The sequence below is a fragment of the Lagopus leucura genome, unplaced genomic scaffold (assembly GCF_019238085.1).
Source record: "Lagopus leucura isolate 7727_CA_CO unplaced genomic scaffold, USGS_WTPT01 Super-Scaffold_100157, whole genome shotgun sequence".
In the NCBI taxonomy this organism is placed as follows: Eukaryota; Metazoa; Chordata; class Aves; order Galliformes; family Phasianidae; genus Lagopus; species Lagopus leucura.
The window spans coordinates 42,498,164-42,519,692 of NW_024962334.1; the positions used below are offsets into that span (position 1 = coordinate 42,498,164).

At 36.6% G+C, this 21,529-nt stretch overlaps 1 protein-coding gene across 2 annotated transcripts in view; it reads left to right on the top strand.

The window, feature by feature from the left end:
* LMBR1 (limb development membrane protein 1) overlaps positions 1–21,529 on the top strand; it is a 62,833-nt gene that overhangs the window by 33,789 nt on the left and 7,515 nt on the right. Inside the window, exons 1-11 of one of the 2 annotated variants that reach the window (XM_042888216.1) lie at positions 4,518–4,605; positions 6,568–6,694; positions 7,173–7,241; positions 9,632–9,696; positions 10,763–10,835; positions 16,097–16,177; positions 17,137–17,213; positions 17,430–17,507; positions 18,331–18,404; positions 18,639–18,729; positions 20,175–20,241. In XM_042888216.1, coding sequence (XP_042744150.1) covers positions 4,579–4,605; positions 6,568–6,694; positions 7,173–7,241; positions 9,632–9,696; positions 10,763–10,835; positions 16,097–16,177; positions 17,137–17,213; positions 17,430–17,507; positions 18,331–18,404; positions 18,639–18,729; positions 20,175–20,241 — 829 coding nt within the window. In that variant the 5' untranslated portion in view covers positions 4,518–4,578. Of the gene's footprint in view, positions 1–4,517; positions 4,606–6,567; positions 6,695–7,172; positions 7,242–9,631; positions 9,697–10,762; positions 10,836–16,096; positions 16,178–17,136; positions 17,214–17,429; positions 17,508–18,330; positions 18,405–18,638; positions 18,730–20,174; positions 20,242–21,529 lie in introns of those variants that run through there. The other variant, XM_042888215.1, reaches the window with a different exon arrangement.

The window sequence follows — 21,529 nt, forward strand, 5'->3', positions numbered from 1 at the left end:
AGCAAAGGATGTTTAAAGTATAGTTTCTAACTGCAGGAATAGTTGATCACTTTGCTAGTGCTCACAGACCAAGAAAGAAAGGAGGTATGAGGCGCTAAAAAGGTAACATATAGAACGTCAAAATATAACATTCTTCAACCTGATGCCTTCCATAATTCTAATTCTGTAGTGCTTCTGGTTATGTTTGCAGATGTTAGAGTGGTGTTTGTTGCAGCCAGTGTCTCAACAAGCACATCTTAAGGTTACTAGGACTCTTTTTTGTCACATGAAAACAAAAGGTCTTGTGTGTATTTTAAATGTGCTGTGATGGCAGAAATGTTTCCCAGGCTTTTCCTATGGGTGAGGGCATAGTGTAGAAAAGAGAAGTAATGTTTACCTACCTTACGAGAGGTCAAGATGTCCATGGGGAACTGTGTTTAAATTTTCTGCACCATAGAAACATTGTTAGGACTCCTTGTGTGTAACACATTGTGATTTTTACTTCACTGATCATTATCTTTTTCCCCTGTAAAATCTACCCAAATCCATGTAAAGCTGTGTTTTTTGTAATGTACTTCCAGAAATGTTCATCTTACAGGAGCTATAATTTGTTCACCAAAATTACTGTAGCCAGGAAGTGTTTTGGCACAAAAAACACTTCTTGGGATAGGCAGTGGTTCTTTGGTTTGGTGAGGAGTTTTGCTATTTATGGAAAGTTAAAAATAATGTTCTGCACTTTCTTCTGCTCTTTAATTGGTGTTAAAACAGAAACTCTTGGCAAATTTCTATACACGCATGTTAAAACCTGTATTTTTATGAATGAATTCTTAAACTGTTGGGAAAGAATAGTTTTGTCCTAATCACAACTGAAAGATCAAAAATGAGCCCAAACAGGCTTGATTGCTGTCATTTATATAGTGGTCCCTCTAGCAGATGTACCAGTTCGTGTGTTTCTGGCTCTGGGTTGGAACCAGAGCATTCCTTGACCATATAGTGCATGTTTTGTTTTAGTTTTGCAAGAATGGCAATCATCAGAGATGTTCTTTTAAGCCTTTTAGATTTTGTGTGACTCTTAAATGGACAGAGGAGCAGACAGCAGCACTATTGCATGGTGGTTGCTAGTTATGCAGACTACCCAAAACCTTTTGGACAATCTTTGTGGAGGAAGGTCTTCATTTGTTATGTATGCTGTCTGATGACAAAATGTTTTGGATGGTATAAATGTAACAATACAAAATTTCAATAAAGAAAATAAGAATTTCCTGTTAGCTGAGACAGTAAGCTGAGTTTTAATTTTCATTTTAAATTCTACAACTATTATCAAATATGCATTCTCTTCTGCAGTAAAATTCAGCCTCTGGGTGTTGTGTGAACACACAGTGTGCAACAGATCTTAATGTGTTGCAATTACTTAACAGTAATCCCATTTAATACCTGTTTACTGAAGAGCAGAAATGAATTTTTTCTTAGCAATTATATATTAGTTTTGAATTTCTTATGACGTCTATCATCTTTTCAGAATGCTTGTTGCTCTTTGTACTTCATTGGGCTTTTCAGCACAAATTACCTCTTCTGTCCACGTGCTGTTTTTCATACATTTTGGATATTTGTTATCCGGGATGAAAGCGACATGGTAAGATTCTGATGATGCCTTCCAGAGTTGCAAGGAAAAAAAAAGATTGTCAGAACACTTAGAATAATTAAAACCTTTCTTGTTAAAACACAGCATTTTTGGAAACATGAACCCCTAGGCCCGCTGCTACAGGCAGTACAAGTAGCTCAGGATTAAGCAGTATAAAAACTTCAGAATGTCTCAGCAATTGAATTTTAAAGAACTGAAAGTCTGAAAGTCTGATATCTGCAAGGCTTTACAAACCACAAGATCCTCAGAATTTGTTCTTAGGACAGCTTTATTGGTACGCATGCCTTGGAAGCTTCAAATGCTTTTTTTGTTCATCTTTTGGCTTTTTTTTTCCCCTTCTCGTTAGAGTACACAGAAGATGACAGATATTACTAGGCTTCTGGCAAGTTCCAGGCTGCTGGGATTGATGTGTTAAACATCTTTCTTTAACAAAGTATTTCACTTGGTTAAGTGCACACTTTAAAGAACTGCATGAATTTTGAAAATGCTGTGAGTAAAGGCATAGGTGAGCTTCTGTCTAGACTGTGAAACGTTCTTTGAAGTTGAAAAAAAACTTAAAGGGAGAGGTTAAAGGATATCATCTGCCAGTCTTCCTTCCCAATTTTCTTAATAAAGAATTTAATTGTAATATCTGAACTTGTAATTAGTTTCTAAAGTTTTTCTTGACCGCACAATTTTCCATTCTCCCTCTGGAAAACACTTTGTGTCAGGTTGGCCTGTGTGATGCCAAGCTTCTCCTTTCCTGACAACAGGGAACCATGCAGGTAATTTTCTTAGAGAAGTCTGTTTGTTTTGCTTTGCAGATGATCTGAAACTCACTTGAGGAAATTGCAAGCTGTTTGACGTGTTTTGATTTCCTGTTCAGCAATTATCAAAGATCATCATGTGCTTATAAGTGTTGGAAACAGTGGTAATGGATCTGTTGTCAGATAACGTTGTGGATAAAGATTTTAGATTGGTCTACTAAAACTAAAATCATTGCCTGACAAAGGAAAGGACATTTTCCTTCCAGATGATGTTTACTGTTCCTAAAGGATGGCTCTGAGTAGGTGAGTCTGTACTGGGGGAATTGTTCCTTTTGTTTTTGGGCCTACAAATTGAAGACTGAAGAACAGGATTGGATTCTTCTTCCTGACGCTTCTAATGTGTTGTATCTCTTGTTATTGCCGTCCTTTCCCTTTTGGGCTTTATCTTTCACATCCAGTTCATCTTTCTCCTTTTTAAGGTTTTATATAGTTTCCCCTCGTTCCTGCAGTTTCCTGAGGCGCAAGATCAGCAGCTACACAATTCAGGATGCTTCCTGATCTCCCTCTCTTGTGTGTTTATCTTTTGAGATCTTCAGAGAGCATCTGAAGAACTAACTATGATACATATCACTTCATCTGTTTCATTATGAGGACTGTTCATCTTGGTCAAAGATGGAAATTTTCTAGTCTTTCTAACTGGCAAGTTGTCAATTCATCGAGAATCGAGCATGGCATTAGAGATATTTTTTTTAAAGGGAATGAATTGTTTTTCCCTGGGTATTCATACTTTCCCACTCCTGCTTATGCCCACAAATGGAAACTGAAGTCATGAGGTCACAGTGCTCCTCTTGCTGCAGAGCAGTGAAACTAGGAATACCTTAATGTTTATTTCCGTTCACCAGTTCATTTTATTAGTTCAAGCACAATTGTATTTCATGCAGCTTTTTTTTTTTTTTTTTGATGTTTTGCACTTGCAACACAGTTAAAAAAAAAAAAAATTAAAATCTTTTGTCTTTGCAACATAACCAGCATCCCAGCAACGAATTGACCAAGAGAAAGCAGGGGATTTGACCTCATTAAAATTGACATGCTGATAGAAGTACTGCAGGGATAAAGCTTGTCTTAATGCAAGTGCATTATGGAGCTCTCTCTACAGTTGTCTTATTGCTGTATTTAACAACAACACAACTTGGCCTAAGGTAGAAGGGAACATGTTTAATTATTTCGAAAGGTTGTGAATGTGTTCATCTCATAAGTCTACAGCATGGGAATATTACTTAAGGCTGTGTGGTTAATGCTGTACTGAAATCTGAGTTTGATATCTTAATTGGCTATCTTTAGTTCATAGTGCTGTTAAGATTGTGCTCTTAATGCCCCTTCTTACAGGCTCCACAGATACTTACAGAAAAAAAATGCAAACTGAAAGAAGCTATTGAATTTTCCTTTATATACCAGAATGTGCAATAGATACAAACCAGTTTTTCTCATCTTTGATGTACCCTCTTGGCTCTGAATTGTTTTTTGTGCACGGTTTGGAAATAAATCCAGAATTGCAGATTGAACTGAAGTAATTAATGAAACGGAATCGTGATCTGCGCATTTTTCTTAAATCAAGGACACCACAGGAATTAGTATTTGTATTATCATGCAGGCTTCAAAGTTGTGATACTGAGAAACTTTCTAAAAACCCCAGTGCAAGGTGCTTGGTTTCATAGTCCTTCCTTTTCTTGTTCTTACCTACCTGACAGAACCATCAGGTTCCAGGTGAGGACTCAATATCATCATTTTCCCTTGTGAAAACAATGCAGAAAACCAAAAACATGAACAGTTTTCCCCTTATTCTTTCTTGTAATCAGTTTAGTTTCCATGGGAATGTTAAGCAAAGATCACAAGTGTAGGTGAGGCTATTTCTCCCAATTAAACAATTGAACTTGCCCTAACCCTGTGTGTACCTGCACATGCAACTTGCTGGTAGCTCACCTCTGACACTTGTACAGGTTTCAGCAGTTTCCAGTTGCACACCGGAAAGAAATGTAAAGAACACGTCCATGTGTGATACAAATGCAATCACTACTTCAACGCTAAGATTTAGCACTGTGCAACTGTTTTTTCTTTCGTAGTTGAAATGCTAGCATGAAGTCGTCTTGTATACCTGCATTTCTCAGCTCTGTACTCAAGGCAGATATGATGCAGACTGAACATGAACAATGAATGTACTCTTACAAGCTGCTGTTTCAGGTGGGTTTGCGGCTGCTTTTGAAACTGCCAGAAACTCCAAACTTTCCTTTGCTTAGAAGAAGAGTCTTCAAGCTTCTTGTAAAGCATGGAGCAGGTCTCTTCCCATGTATCCTTGAATGTTTTGGTTTTCTTCAACCATTGTCTTTTTTTCTGCAGCAAAGCAAAGCCTGTGTATATCTGTCCTGTAGTGAAAGAAGGATAGATGCAGGGAAGTGTAGAAGATTTAACATATTTTATTTACCTCTTAAGGTTAGGTCACTGTTTTAAGATTGTGCGCCAAGTCTGTAAGAAGTTTGTGGTGTGGGGTTGAGTAACCATAGAGATTGAGCTCTAACACATTGATTTTCTGGTAACCTATTGCTTAAATTCACAACTTTAGTATTTAATATGTCTATGGAATATACTTAATCTTTAAATACATGTTTTGCTTATACACTCGACTTGAAAATAGCTCATGGAAGTAAAGCAAGTTTTTGAGCGCTATAAAAATTACGTTTTAATAAATGACTCTCAAAGCCACTTCTACTATATGTAAAATACACTGTAGGATTAAGTTAACCTCTTATCCATACTACCTCTAATATGAAGTTTGATGTTTGAAAGCCTTGGTGGGCGTTTGTCTCCCTCTGCCCACTGAAGCCTTAAGGGAAATGTTGTGAAGGTCTCAAGTTGTCTGGTTTTCCCTTTGTGCTACCTTCATGCTAACCTTCTGCAGGAGATTGATGGCAGGGAGGAGTTGGTGGTTATAGGAAATAAATGTATGTGATTAAGATGTCTTAGGTCTTCATTCATTGCTTGATGCTGTAGTTTTATTGAGAGCCTAATTTTCAAGGTAAATGGTATTGTGTGGAGTTTATTACTCTCTTGTGATAAGCAGGGAGAGAAAAGTTGGTAACAGTGGGCAAAGAATAAGGTAAATCTTCCTTCTATGAACTGTGATGTAGATTTTCAGTATTGTCACGCAAGCTGGGATACGAGAAACAGGAAAATAAGTTTGTCTGTGGAGGTGCATATACTGATAATTGAAGAAAAATAAAATGGCAATTTGAACAGCAGTCTGAAGTTGTGTTGTTAATAGTGAGGATACTTGAAGATGTTCTGACTGCTCCATTGCTTAAAATAAGCATTAAAACACAGTGTGTATATACATGCATACTATAATATTGTGTATTATAGGTGAAACAAAGCTTTTTGGCATAGATGTGCAAATGTAACACTTGGCTGTTGGTGCGCTGCGACATTTTTACTCACAAACAACTGTGACAGAGCTCTGCAGGCATGTGTTGTGTGTGCCTGCAGAGCAGCTCGGCTCAGCACTCATGGCTGGTGCTGCTGGAAGCAATGCAGCAGCAGTGTGCAGGCTGGCTGGGAAAAGGAGCACTACTGCGAGTGTGCGCTGGAGGGCTCTGCAGACTGTGAGGAATGGAGCAGAAGCAATTTCGGTTGAAGAATGTATTTTAACTAAATTGGTGTGTTGTACCTATGTGAGGTTTAATGCTTGCTGGGCTATTTGCCATAATTGGCTTTCCATTCCCTTGATTGGAATCATAGATAAAAATTTGCTAATCCACTTTCTTTGCTGAAAGTATTAGAAAAGTAATCCATCTTTTAAAAATGCTCAGACAAAATCATGCGGTATAAAGAATATTTTATGAAATAATGAGATTAATGAGAACTGTGAGGCATGTGCAATTTAAAACAGTTTTCTATGGGGAGCATAAAGCGGGTTTTAAGGGAAAAAAACTCAACCCAGGCATTCTAAAGCCATAAGTACTTCCTTTTTTATGCACACGGAAGACTGTATTTTAAAAGCACATTACATGTTATCCTTTTGTCTGTGCGATAAAATACAGGTATATATCAAGGAAGAAGAAACTGCTATTTATTTGTATTTGTCTTATGTTTGAAAATGTCTGATTGAAAGTCTCTGGCTTTTCTCCCTTCCCCCTCTTCTGCCTGCAGGGGATCAGAGCACGCATTCTAGAGACGCTGGTAATGCTCATACTTCTTGCACTGCTTATCCTTGGAATCGTATGGGTGGCTTCAGCTCTCATAGACAATGATGCTGCCAGTATGGAGTCTTTGTACGGTATGGAATTTTGAAGAACAACCAAATAAAAGACTCCTTTGCATTAGCTTTTATTCTGTACACAGATGTTTTCTTTTAAATTTATTTCTACGAAATGCTATCTGACTATTACACAGATTGAGAAGTTGTATTAATTTAGTCAATAACTTTTTTCCCTTTCAATAAGTTTATTAGACGAGTTTTCGGTATGCTGATACTTTACATGCATGGGTGGACAAGGTGTTGGATGTGTATGATAAAAACAAATGATTTTAGTGGCATAGGAATCAAAGCTGAAGATATTTTTCAAGTTAAGTGCTACAGGATTTTGTTGCCTGCAAATTTGTTAACTGAGTAATTCTTAGTTTACACTTCAAAATACAGAAATTCTTCAATCCTGAGGAAGAAAGCTAAGGGAAAGGAGTTACTTTGGCTGTATTTGTGACATAAGTAGCCTATTTGTAATAAGCTAAAGCTGTGCCTATTGTATTTCTTGCAGACCTCTGGGAATTCTACCTCCCATATTTATATTCCTGTATATCACTGATGGGATGCTTGTTACTTCTCTGTAAGTATTTTCCTGATTCTTTTTCAAAAGTGTAATTTTTTTTATTTTTAAAGATTGAAGGAAACTTTTTCTTTGTGAAAGTTGGATGTGAAAAATTGTGTATTTTTATAAGTTTAAATTTTGGTTTAAATTTGATAAGTTGGAATTCGGAAGTTTGTAAACAAATGCAGTGTTGCATTTGCACCTGCAATTGTAATTTCTTAAAGCAGATGTTTGAAAAGGAGGGGCTCTCATTCTGCTTATGAAAACACAGTTTTTACATGAAATGTCAGCAAAACATCACCAGTACAGAGTGAAATTAGAGCACTTAGTTTGTCCTGTGTTCAGTAAACTATGCTCTTCCTGTTTTTAATTGAAAATATTCCTGTAAAGGCAAAAGTTGGAACATAATACAGTTAATCCAGGACTGGTATCAGGTTGGTATGCAGTTGTATAGCAGACCTCCAGACAAAACAAGCACAGTTAGAAACCAGTCTTATTCCAACTAGTCCTAGCAGAGTTCCATCATCCCTACTTAGGGGAATAGGAAGGATGACAGGATGCTCCAAATCAGACTTTGCATCAGGGCTCTTTTCACCTCCACTGCCCACATGTTATTTCTTTAAAATAAAATGAAAGAGAGAGTGTGGGGAGCATCAGGACATCTCCCTTGCTATAAATTGTGATTTCACCTATTCTCTGATTTTGAGAGGTTGGCAGTTAACATTTGCAGAACTGTTGTTACAGAGAAAAGGTGGGGATTGGTACTTTGAGACATTTGCTTAACCAAGAGTGTCAGCCTGGGAAAGGTATTGCTTGGAGAACTTAGTGGATCTCCTTAGGTTCTTTGTATGTGGCGATTCTAAATCCCATGTTCAGGGAGTAGGGAGTGAAGGTGGGGGGAAATAAAACTTGTGATTCTGATTCTTACTCATGAACATTTGGGATATTTGAGATGAAATCTTTCAGTGGGGAACTTGGCTTACAAAACTTCCTATGTGTGTCTTGCAGTTTATTTCAGTGGAGCTGAAAACACAGAGTGTGTTCTGGGAATACACATCATAATAATTGGCATTAAATGCCATTTTTTGGAGTTATTTTGAATTCATAGAGCCAAATCACTCCAGTTAGTCACAGCCCTCCAAGCTGTTATGAGCGTAACAGAAAAGGGCAACTTTCAGTAGTTGAAACATGGTAGATGCTGGGGTAGAGCTTTATTAGAACTTCAGGTGGCCTAATTGCTGAAGCAATGTACCAGTAAGGAAATGACAGGCTTATTGCTGGGATGATTTGCAGCAGTGCTACTTTTTCTTTTCTCTTTTGCCTGCAGGCTCTCTCTTTAGTCAAGGAAGACTAGCTTAAGTTAGCTATTGTGAATGCTTCTTTATTTCTGTGATATATAGTAGTTGTAGCGTTGCGCTAGCTAATGAAAGCAAATGTAATCTTCATTATAACATCTTGTGTGCTGCATTTCCCTTTTTAACAGCATTTATGATAATGTGAACTATAAATGTCCAAATTTATGTTGTTACATACAAGTCCTTTCCATCTCCTTCAGCCTTCAGTATTTGAAGGCTAGTCTTCCTAACACTTGATAATAAAAAATTAATTGAATAAAAGTCAGATTGAGCCTTTCTCCCAGGAAACTTACGTGCTCCGTATCTGGAGGCTATCACAGGTGATCACTGTCAAAAAGGAAAAAATTGTTATTTCATAGAAAAGAGAGCTTAAAATCTTACGTCTGAGCCTACTGTCAACTGAAGTTGCAGTGTGATTTTACATCTTTGTGATCTCTTACCTTACAACTGCACCTGTGAGAGCAGATTGAATGTCTGATGTTCACCAGCACAGTGGCCACTATGTCATTCCATCCACACAAATGACATTGCGTTTTCTAGAAGCTGACTGTATGCATATTGCCCCAAGGTAATGGTTCCTAGGCTGCATGAGCTCCACAACTACCTGGGAATTGTTTGGGAAAATACAAATTGGCTGAGGGCAAACTCATGGTAGAGATAGTTAACAGCAATTTACTTGTGTAGGCAATGTACCCTGAGCACCCAGGAATGTCTTCTGGCACTGCTGATTTCACTAGAATGGGCATAGCCTCTGCTGTCATAAGTTTGCTCACAGGATTATTTATTCAAAGTATAAGATCTCTCACTATAAGGGATTTCCATGGTGACAGAAAATCAGTTGTGCCCTTGAAGGAGAGATGCTTGTCTTGTTCAGAATTGATATAATAGCAAAAGGTTTTAAAGCTCAGAGTGTAGTTTGAAGATCTTTCAGTTATCTTGAAAACTGTATGTGGTTGCATGTGGAGTGTTAACATATTTCATGCAGAACATGCAAAGAAAAGCTAGTCTTTCACTTAGAAATGACTGTTTTATATAATGTTTCTTCCTCTGCAGTATGCACGCCAGTGGGACTTTCACGGATGTTTACAGTAATGGGTCAATTGCTGGTGAAGCCAACAGTAAGTGTTACACAAACCTGTCCTTGTGTGCTGTCTGGGAGAAGGTACAGTGGCATTTTGGTATTTTCCTGCAGAACACTTGTGCTGCTATATAATTCTCTCTTTAGTTTATCTGAATTCCTATAGTCGTTACCTATATACTTGTTCTCAGTTTTTTTTCTTACAGCACAATAGCCTGCTTTTCTCAAAGAGCTTTCTCTAACAGTATAGACTTCCTCTGATGTTAATATTAATGCACAAGTGCTAATATTAATTGCCAATATAGCCTACTAGTGCCTGAAAGGTGTCTTCTTGTTCTGAGCTCAAGAGGTAAGGATACAAGAGCAGAGAGGTACCTGGGGGTACACTTAGCTAAGAGAAATTGGCATTGCCTGAAGGTAGCTGGCAACTGTGAGGAATTCTTAAATGTAGATACTGTATTGTAGTTGTGCTGAATGATGTGATGGAATGGAAAAAGTCTGTACCATGGGCAGATGCTCTAGTGACCTTGCTGTCATGTTTCCTAGTTTGTGTTTACTAAAATCTGGGTGTGTTTAGGTCTTTCATTTCTTTTCATTGGTCAGGGCAACTTTGAAAATATAAAGAAAATGTATACGACTGTTTTGCTGCTTGTAAGCTTTAAATTCAAAGTGCCTGACATTAATATAGATAGGCTTCTTGGAAGCTAGAAACAAAATACAACAGCAATTTATTTGCTTAAATGACTGGTTTTAATTTACTTTTTCAAGATCTGCTGTTCATTTTGTTTAAATCGAATTAGAAGTGAATGTCAATAGGTTGTGAGCGTAGGTCACTGTAATGTCCCATTCCCCTAATATCCTTAGGCTGAGAGTAAATGTAAGAGTCTTAACCTGAAATAAAAACGTAACAGTTTGCTTGCAGCAAAGAAACAGATACGTAACAGAATGGTATCATCTCCTATGGAGTTTTCTTGTATTGATATTTTTAAGTTGTAGAATATATATTCAAAATAAAGGTTACTGGAACAAAACAAGCCTGAGTAAATCAAAAAGGTGATTCTTTCTGTTGGTACTCAATCAATTCATATTTCTGTTTCCAAATACAGATTCTTGAGGACCTAGATGAGCAGATGTATATCATCACTTTAGAGGAAGAAGCAATTCAGAGGAAGCTTAATGGTATGCTTGTTCTGCTGCTGCTTAAAATACAGTATTTAGAGTACAGTGCTCCTAGTTATGAGTATTGATCTCAGTGTTAGATAGGCTCCTCTCTCAAAAGAATTTGAGATCTTAGTACGAAACAGTCAGTATAAGCTTACAATTAATTGCTTACTGTGTTCAAGATTAGCTTGTGTGTTTTGTTTGTTTTTAACATATTCGTCAGTGCTAATATGTTAATATTCAGAATAAGAAATGAAACAGAAGTTGACCAAACCTACCACCCTTGCTGTAAAAATACTTTGGATTGATAAACAATTGTATTTTATCCCTTTGCAAAGAGCAGTAACTTATTCTGCCATCAGAAGGCTCGATGTCTTACACTGTCGGTTCTGTTTATTTGCAGGAATTTTTGTTGTTGTTTCAATTGTTTAATTAATTGTTAGCATAGAATCTATGTATTGTAGGAGTTCATTATATTCTAGGAGCTGTATGGTTAATTTAATTGTTGCTATGCATCCATTAATGAATAATTACAGAGAATAAATTATAAGTATTTAGAGCTTTTTGATGTTAGTATTACAGTTATGCCATTCTTGACAAAGTGTTCATGTTTCAAAGTATTTTAAAAGCAATGTGAAACTTTAGCTTCTAAGATAAAGAATATTGCAGCATAAGAGATGCAAGTTATGGAAAAATGTGTCAGTTGTAACTCTTTAAATCTAGAAATCACATTGTACATTTCTTTTCTAAATTGCTGTTAGCTGCATGGGTAAGTTATTGATCCACAATTTATGCAGTTGTTTCAGTTTGGAAAAAAGATTTTTCATGTCATGGCTTTTATCTGCTATTGTCTTCTCTGGAAGATGTGACTTATTTTAGCTTTAATTTTCTTCATTTCTTACCTTTCTTTTCTACTCTTCAGTGATACCTCAATCTTTTCTTTCAGTTCTCAGTAAGTCTCTGGTAAAAGTTGATCAGGGAAGGGATCTTTGATAACAGTAGGCAATGGTCCTTGTTTCAACATTTAAAATGGGAGGAGGAGTAATCAGGCATCGTTTCAGTTTAAAAGTAACATTTGCATTTGCTGTTTTGGAAGTTACTGGTTTTAATACTGACATGTATGTATGCATATATATGCATATACATACAAGCATGCAAAAAGATGCTTGGAGTGAATATCTTAGAAGCTATGATGGGATAATTATAATTTTGTGTGTTTGATGTTGGCTAGCACCTGTAAAATATTTGTTACTGAATATTTTATGTTGTCATGGTGATGGTGCTTATGGATGAGAAAAAGCAATACAGAAGATGAACAAATGAAGTTATTCAAGTATCTATTATAAGTAGTGCAGAGTGGTTTTCGCCACTGAGGAGGAGAATGTAATTTAGATGATGGCTGTTTTTCTGTGTTGATGTCTGTTGCAATCACTTCTGAGATGGATCTACTAGAAACCTTAATTGGACCTACATTTTGGTCTTCTTGCTAAGGAAGTCACCTGTGCTAGCAGAAAGATTGGGTCTTTTTTGATGAATTGTTTGGAATCCAGCATAAAGTAGAACTGCAATCCACACATATCTCATAGAGCTGGAGAGATGAATGATGTGATGCTTAATTCTTCTTAGAAGAGGGAACTGAATTCTTCTGCTTCACATGCTGAAGGAATGATGTTGACACTGCTATCTGGAGAAAAGCTCAGGAACATATACTTCAGTATACAGAGAAAAATAGTGGACTTAAGATTTTATCTGCTTTTTAGCTTAACTTCTAAATAGCGTGGAGGTGGATGTTTCATGCACAAGGCATTCTGCAAGATTTCTGTGAGTAATTATTTAAGTAATTAAGTACAGTTCTCATTTATGTGGCAAGGCTGGAAAGTTTCATCCTCTCTGCCAGAAGTCTTTCTAAGACACAAATTACACCGGGAAAATAGAGTCCGTATTTCAGAGGATCACAGAATCATAGGGATTGGGAGAGATCTCTGGAGATCATCTAGTTCAAACCTTTGCTAAAGCAGGTTCCCTAGAGAATTTCTGTGTTCCAGCCAGAGCCATTTGCTTCTTCTTCTGGCACTGGGCGCCACTGGGAAGAGCCTGGCCTCATCTGCTTGACTCCTGCCTGTTAGATATTTATAAGCATTGATAAGACCCCTCTTCAGTCTTCTCCAGACTGATCAGCGCCAGACCTCTTGGCCTTTCCTCACAGCCTTAAACAGTACTTGGTGGTTATCAGTGCTGATTATTTTGTGGTGGAATAATTGCTTTCACACCTAGTATTACTGTGGTCAGTCCTAATTAATGTTTCCTCAGACAATGCCAGGATGTAGTCAGGGGTTAGCATGAATCTCTGTTCAGACAGGGTTGGCTGGGTAAAACATCTCTTGAAGAGTTTGGCTGTGTGAGCTGTGCCCTTCTTTCTCAGTGTGGATGTAACTATTGTGGCTGTGGTGTAATTGATAAAATTTTATGTAAACCTCCTCTTATTTGAACACAAATCTATCTGGGAAACTGCTTGTTTTCTTTGTGAAAATTAATTTTCTCCCTTCTCCAGTACCGAAGTGAAAATTGGAGGGGGAGAGAGGGAGGGGTTTTGATCACGTTATCTACCCTAGTATTTTTATCTGTTGAAGAGATACTGGGATTTGGGAAAATGTTTGTTTCCAGTGTATTATATTTCAGTACCCACATCACTCCTACAGTTGAAGAATAAAGCTGGGACTTTTTTATATTAAAAGAAAAAAGTTGCCTTCAGCTATTAGTTTTCCTGAATCCAAAGAGACGGGTGGGGTAGGATCAAAAATACTTACTTGATCAAAGTTATTGGCTCTGAAGGTATCCTTACTTATGTAAGAAAGATGAAAGGTGTTGTTTTTATTGCACGCTAGTAACAGTGTAATTTTGAACTAATTGGTGTTGAACTGCCAATCACCTAGGGGGAATGCAAATAGATACTCTTACAATTTCCTTTGAGGTACTGAAATCTTATGTCGGGGCTGGAAGAAAAACAGAATAATACCGTTAAATTGACCTTAAATGAGCTGCTTTGTGGCTTTCTTGGAGAATCCCTTCTAACTTTTCATTGCTAGTCCAAACAAGTCTTGTCTACCAATTTGATTTATTGGCTAGACAGCGCTGACATTGAACTTTGTGCATGTTTGAAATAAAGCTAATGGTGTAGAGCTTTTAAGAATTTAGCTGCATCCTTTTCAAACACTCTTTTGACTGATCTGAAACTTCACCTTCCCTGCTCATAAAATATCCTTTTGTATAGTAACCTGTTTGCTACTTTTAAGGAGGAACCACAACAGCACTTAGATACGATTCAGAATATGTATGAAAGTGTCTCATTAGGGATCTAATTTGATTATGCTGACTTTGTTGGAAAGACTCCCATAGATATCAGTCTTGAGCTCTGAGTACTTATATTGAAAGGGAAAAAGCTGCATGTACCTCAAATAAAGGCTTCCCCTAGAGTCCACTAAGTCAATTATGGAGAGGAGAATATTAGATGCCAACTTTTCTTATTTTAACTGCTTCCATTAAGGTTCTGGAAACTTTTTCCACTGAATTCTAAAGCTGTGTTCTTAATTCAACTTACAGTAATTAGTTGTTCCACAAAACACTGTCTTAGGAGTAGGAAATGCATCAGCTTATTTTTATAATGATGATGAGACTTGTTTAAAAATTAAAACAAACATGCAGAGCAACCTTTGTTCTTAAAAAAAAAATCTGACACAAAACACCACCATATTTTGATGACTGTTTCATTTCTCAACATATATTTTAAATAATGACCATTGCAGACGCTTCAGTTCAAGTCAGTGAAAATTGTTAGAACAAACAGCATTTATACATCTTTGTGGTAAGTGCTAGGATTCAAGATCTTTATAAGATTCGAAGCCAATATAAATATTATCATATCAGTGATACAACGTGCATAAGAAAGATAAATTCAAACATCACACATTTTTGCATATAACACATTTCCTTTGTGTTAAAGAAACATGTAGTGAAACATTTCAGAAATGGATTTCTGAAAGACTTTTGTGCTGAAAATTTCTGCATTGAAAAATTCCTACTCAATGTTTCACCAAAAAAAAAAAAAAAAAAAAATTAAGAAATATGCTTGTTTATTTTAATGTTCATTTAGCATGTCACATAGCAGAATACTGCAAGAATATGAAGGGTGGAGGATGATAAATTTATCTTCTTGCCTTGTACTGAAATTGTTAGACTGATCAATAGAGAAGAGAAAATAAGGAAACAGTGAAACTGGACCGTAAAGTAGTGTTAGCATGCCAGCAATCTATGTGCTATCTAGTTTTTGTAGGCAAATTATTGAGATATGAGATAAAAGCCTGTTCATGCTATTAGTCTCATGGAAATTTATTAGCATTAAAAAAAAAAAACAACAAAAAAACATCTGGAATATTATGCTATTATAGGTTAGCCTGCCATCAGAGGTGAGGCCAAGAGATAGCCAGCAATTGGAGTCAAGGGTAGAAACCTAAGTGTGCTTGCACTGGGAAGTTTGATTGGCTGAAGGAGAATTGGAGGTTGAAAAGGATGGAGAGGAAAGATGGGCTGACTTCCCTAGACCTACCTGAGGGAGGGGAGAAAGACTTGATGATTAACCTCTAGGCAGAAGATGAGCATGTCAGAGAAGTACTGATGCTGTTGCCAGTTTTCAGCTGGTGTAGAGGAAGGAGTTTGAGGAATTAGTTATTAGTGACACGTATATGCTATAAACTAAGGAGTGTGAAAGAATGGAATCTCATGGGCGGCTGTGAGGAAGATTGAATTGTTGTTGGCAGGAGCTTTGCAGCACAGAGTGGCTGACTACAGTGGGCTGGTGGTGAAATGGAGATAAGGGCAGAAGGTAGAGGTAGAACAGCAGTATGGAGGCAGAGAGGCTAAGAAAGAGGAAGGAGAGATAGAAGTTGAAACTGGAGGTCCAGTCACCACCTGGCTTAATTTGGGGCAGAAGTGCATTTTGTCTTTAAATTGCTAAATAATAACGCTCTTGAAGGACATCCAGAGATTCTTTGCTTCTTGATATGGTAGTCGTATGAAGGCAAAAGAATGAGGCATACTAGCAATTCTATGTCAGGCTGCCACACCATTAGTGATTTTTAAAAAGTTGTTGAAGAATATCAGAAAGACAGCTGCAGCTTGAACCCACAAGTGTTAATGTCTCCTAAATCTGAATATTCACAGTATGTCCTGCAGTACTATATTTGGTCCCATCCAAAACAAAATAATGTCTTGTGTTTTAAAAGGGATATCTTCCACATTGGAAAACCAGACAGTAGAGTTGGAATGGGAGCTTGAAAAAGTGAAGTGCAAGAAAACAAATCTAGGTAATATGCTTTTCATACTGTTCCATGTGGATTGCAACTTAAGTGACTTTAAGGTACTATGTTCAGTTTGCAACAGTCACCTGATTAATTCCGATTGTTTCTAATTAAATATGTGCATTTTCAGTCCTTTCAAACTGCCGTTGGTTCTAGAATTGCCTTACATGGAATCGTTGTATCTGTCTAACAAATGTTTTAAAAGAGAGTCTGATTTGGATCTTAATTTTAACGCAATTATGAAGAAATTGTAATACTTGGCATCCTGGCATGGAGATCAGTAGCACAATCATTTTTGTGTATTGTGACATTTGTGACTATTTGGCAGCCACCCAGTAGGAGTCTCCTTACTTATTCACAGGCTTGCAATACTTTGCATTTATCAGTGTGCAGAGGTAAGACTGCAGTAAGAAGCTGCTGACTTTTCTTTTTGGTTGTATGGAATGTCAGTATATCCAAAGTATGCTAGTCTCCTATTTTGTCATTTATGTGATAAAAGAAAAAAAAAGTTTAGATATTTAAATTACCCTTGAGTTCACACTGTAGTATACATACAGTTCTGCCCTTTTTTATGTATCTCAATATTCAGTGTAATATTACCTTACAGAAGCACGGCCATTATCTAGAAGACCTTATGAACTGAGTAAACAAAGTGTTTTTAAATTCATTGTAGTTTAACCTCTGCATGCCAGGGGAAAAAATGTTATGGTGGAAATACTGTTAAACAAGAAAGAAAAATTTGCTTCTGTACTTCTCCCTAACTTTTCTCAGAGTAGTCTTCATTTTTGGGCATTGCTTTGTACCTCTCTTCAGAGTGGTTAATATGATGAACTGATTGTGGTCAATTTGAGAGAAGATTACTTTGTTATCTGCATGCAAGACTTTATGGAACCCTAAATAATTGTTGTTTGTTTTACTCTAAGCTGATCGATGTTAATGTGCTTCTGTGTTTCTCTTCTGAACAGAGCGTCGGAAAAAAGCTTCTGCTTGGGAGAGAAATTTAGTGTATCCAGCTGTTATGATATTACTACTGATTGAGACAGTAAGAATTCCAATTTTTAAAAGGAAGAATAATGAAGAATTCTTCAGTCATTTGGGGGTGTTGTTTTAAAAATTCTGGGCGATATCTTTAAGCAATAAACTCAGTACTTCTCCTGATCATTTTGAAAGAACTTACCATTGTGAATTCCAGTGAGGATATACATTGTTCAAATGTGGAATCCTTTTAATTAATTAGATTGTTTCTTCTTCTTCATAGTCCATCTCAGTTCTATTAGTCGCTTTCAACATTCTTTACCTGTTGGTGGATGAGACTGCAATGCCAAAAGGATCAGGGGTAAAGTAAACTTTTCTTACGCAGTTTCTATAGTCTTGGTAACACTTTGGAGACTTTACAAAAGTGCACTTTGAAACTTTATGAAGTTGCTTCTGGGTTTCAGCTCTGCTGAAGCATTTACTACACATCATGATATAGTGAGTTCTTAATAAAACCAGTCCATAATCTTTACAAACATGTAACAGTCAGTCAAGTAAATAACTGATTTGGAGTTTTGCATTTTTCTGGCATGATCTACTTTTATACAGTCTAGAAATGTTCAGTTTAAGGAAAAAAAGAAAGGTAGTAAAGAAACTATACGAAAAGCCTTTCAGATCATTGTGTTCATCTTTCAAAACATGTTTTTTCCTCCTTCATGATGAACAACCAAAAAAACTTTAAGAAAGTAAAGGATAGCATACTGAGTAGTAGTCCTTTTAATCACAAGGGTATGTAAGTTGGTAATGCTTTCCCCTGCCTGTAGCTATATATGAGGTTGCAGAGCTGTAAAAGGCGTTCAGTTTGTTGGCTGTGCTGTTTGTTGCATTGTGAACAGCTGCTCGTCTTTAGCGATCTCCTATTTTAGTTTCTGGAGTTCTCCACTAATATGGTGGATAGATGCAACATGCATGAATTGCAAAACTTTGTAACTTATGCTGCATTTCACTCAAGTTTGAAAGCTAGATGATGCAATTGCAAGGGATGTGAGGCTTGCAGGTTACAGAACATCAGAATGATCCTTAAATAATTAAGAAAAAGGTTTGTTTCATCTAAGATGTATAATTGAACTGTGTATATATGTTGTGTGTATGTTATTAAGTTATGCAAAGTATTTTTCTCCTAGGGACCTGGAATAGGAAATGCATCCCTATCCACCTTTGGTTTTGTGGGAGCAGCACTTGAAATCATTTTGATTTTGTATCCTTTCTTTAAGAATTCTGTCTGTTAACAAGCATTCTGTCTAGTTTTCTGGGACAGTGGTGATTTACTAAGGCGTTTGGAAAGAAGAAAGAGATAGGTCAGTCTTTCTCAAGCACTCGAAGTGGTTTTTTTTTTTTTCCCCCTTCTGGTTCTTAAGACTTTTAGGAGACTGCTGAGGACTTGAGTGAAACTTACATTCTTTGGAGGTTCCTTTTTCCTTGATTCTCACAGCTATCTCATGGTATCCTCTGTCGTCGGCTTCTACAGCCTTCGTTTTTTTGAAAATTTCATTCCCAGGAAGGATGATACAACTATGACAAAGGTAAGGTAAACTCTGTGATGGTGACAGCCCCCTCCTCTCTCTTGCCACCCAAGACAAACTGACTCTTTTGGTTAGTAATTGCCCCGAATGGCTCATTTGCAGTGATCGTTATTTGTTTGTAAGCTGCGTAAACACAAACTGGAAGATTTTCAAAATGCTGAATGAGTGGGAAAAGGGATGTGCTCTGTTTAGTTTGGATGGCATCCATTCACTTGTTAACAAGCTCTGCTATTCCCAGCTTTTTACCAGCTATAGAAAAGCTGGTGAAAGAACTTTTTTTCAAAGGAAATGTATTGCTAATGAGTAACTTTGATTGTGCCTAACTGTACTTCAGGGAGCTTGTTTGAAATCTGAAGAACTTGGTTGCTAGAAGTAATACAGACAGAGTAATTCAAATTTGAATAATTAAACTAAGACTGAGGAGGTCTATTCAGCAACATTTTGCAGTTGGAGGCTAATTTGACTTTCTGCAATTTAGCACTGGCTTGAGTACAACAAATGCTGTTACCTAATGCTGAAGAACATGTTTTTTTGGTTGTTTTTTTTTTTGCAAAATATTCCCAGAGCTGACAAGGGGAGGTGATCAGTAACCAAGGAACAGATGTTGTATTTAATTATATATCAGTGTGTTTCACTATGAAGAAAAGGTATTGGATAAAAATGTTTTTGCCATAAATTATTGGAAAGGGGGAAGTAGGTAAAATGGAGTGGTTATAGTAGATTACTTAGGGAGTTAGAATATTCTTAATGGTTGTATAGTTTGTTTACAGTATACAGAAATAGTATAGAAATAAGTAGTGATGCATGAATATCTACCCTCTTTTAAGGTGTTTGGAGTTCTTTAGAATTGATAGAGTTGGGGCTGAAGAAAGCGATCCTTCCTGAGAGAAAGAAGTTTCAATTACTCTTTATAAAAGGCTTTACCAGAACTGGAGTAAAATGTAACAGCTGTGATTTTTTTCATACTATTTAAAGTGGTCAACAGGCATTCAACTGAAAGGAAACTCTTTGTTGTAATTTTTTCAAACAATTCTAATCCTGCAAGCAGTTACATACAAAGCTTAAGCTGATGTATCAGACATCTACTTAAGCTCATGGAATGGTTCTTTTCTAAACAGTTTGCAGGAATTAAATAGTTGATGCTTTGCAACATAGTAGCTTTGAATCTTAACGCTTTGATTAAAAATAAATGAATACATATTTGATTTTTTTTTTAAACTCTTGGATGATCAATTGTGCAACACCATGTGGAGAGGTGTTACAGAGGTAATCAAGACTACCAACAGGTTGTAGAATTCTTAAGATACATTTTGAACAGTATTTTATGCAATTGTTTTTCCTATATCTTGACCAGATTTTCTTGTTTGTTTGTTTTGTTTGTTTGTTTTGTTTTTCATTTAACGGTCCTGTTTATCATCTCAATGCTATTTGACTTATTCAAACAGATAATTGGAAACTGTGTCTCAATCTTGGTGCTGAGCTCAGCTTTGCCAGTGATGTCAAGGACACTGGGTAAGTGAAGCGTAGAATGTAGTAATACAAAATGTTAGAATAAAGGGCATTTAATAATGGGTTAAAAAAACCCAAACAACTGAGCAGCAAAATGTGTAGTTGTAACTCTCATGCTGTTGTCTGTGTTTGAGACCCTTTCTATAACATGAGCTGTTTATTATTCTGACAAACGTGCATTTAAAAAACAGCAGCAGTGCATTTTCTGGAGAATACTTTTAAAAAGGCAGGTCAGATTTCAAAATTATTGAAAGGAGATGTTGTGAAGAATACATGGTGCATACATACATACATGGTACATACAGGGCAGAAAAAATAGTGTCATGCTCACTGTCAAATTACAGCCCTTTGTTTTTATGGAGAAAATACATTTGAGGATTTCAAATATAAAATGAAGTAACGTTAAGCAGACATGCCTTCTAAAGTAATCTAATGAATCTTTGTTGATTAATTCTGTTTGGCACTGTGATAACCAGGCTGCTTTCATTTTCACTGAATCTTCTTGCACTTTGCATTCCTTCAGTTTTAAAATGCAAATCACACGACTCTAACATTGCAGAATTGAAGCAATTCTCATGTTGGTTTTTTTTTTTTAAAGAACCAGCAGTAGCATTCAAAATGAACAACTTAGCCAGTTGGAAAGACAAGATGTTCAAGGTGTTTTGTATCTTAGTTTTGTTGAATTTGTTCATCTTCAGCTCGAATTCCGAAAGTTAAAGGTCCACAGAGCAGCAACTTGTACTCAGCAGTTCTGTAGCTGATTATTTCCAACCAGAATACAGTCAAATCAAGAGTAACTAGTGTTTTCACTAAGCTATACTGTATAGTTTTGTGGTGTGTATCTACAGATGAGTGTTACGTACTAAATCAGTTCTTTAACATAAAGAGGCGTAACATGATGAATGAGTGAATGACTGCAGTGTAATGCATGTGGGAATGTTGAATCCTAAAGTATGCTCTCTAAAACTCATATCTTAAAAAAAGAAACAAACACAAAACTGTAGCAAAACTCGAAATAAATAAAGGAGTAGGTCAGGTATTTAAGGCAGAGTTAGCACACAGCTAGTTTAAGACCTTTGTACAACACTTCCAGTGCTGAGCAAGATTGTGTTGAAAAATGAGTGTATTAAAATAGAATTGTAACGTTAGGATTGTGTTCGCTGCCTTACTGCAATAATCATTTCTTTGTTAAAAAAAATCATTGTTAATGATCTATGAGATTAACGGTTGATAATAAGTGGTTTCTGTGGAAGAAAGTATACATGCTGGGTGCATTGTTGTCTCGTAGGAA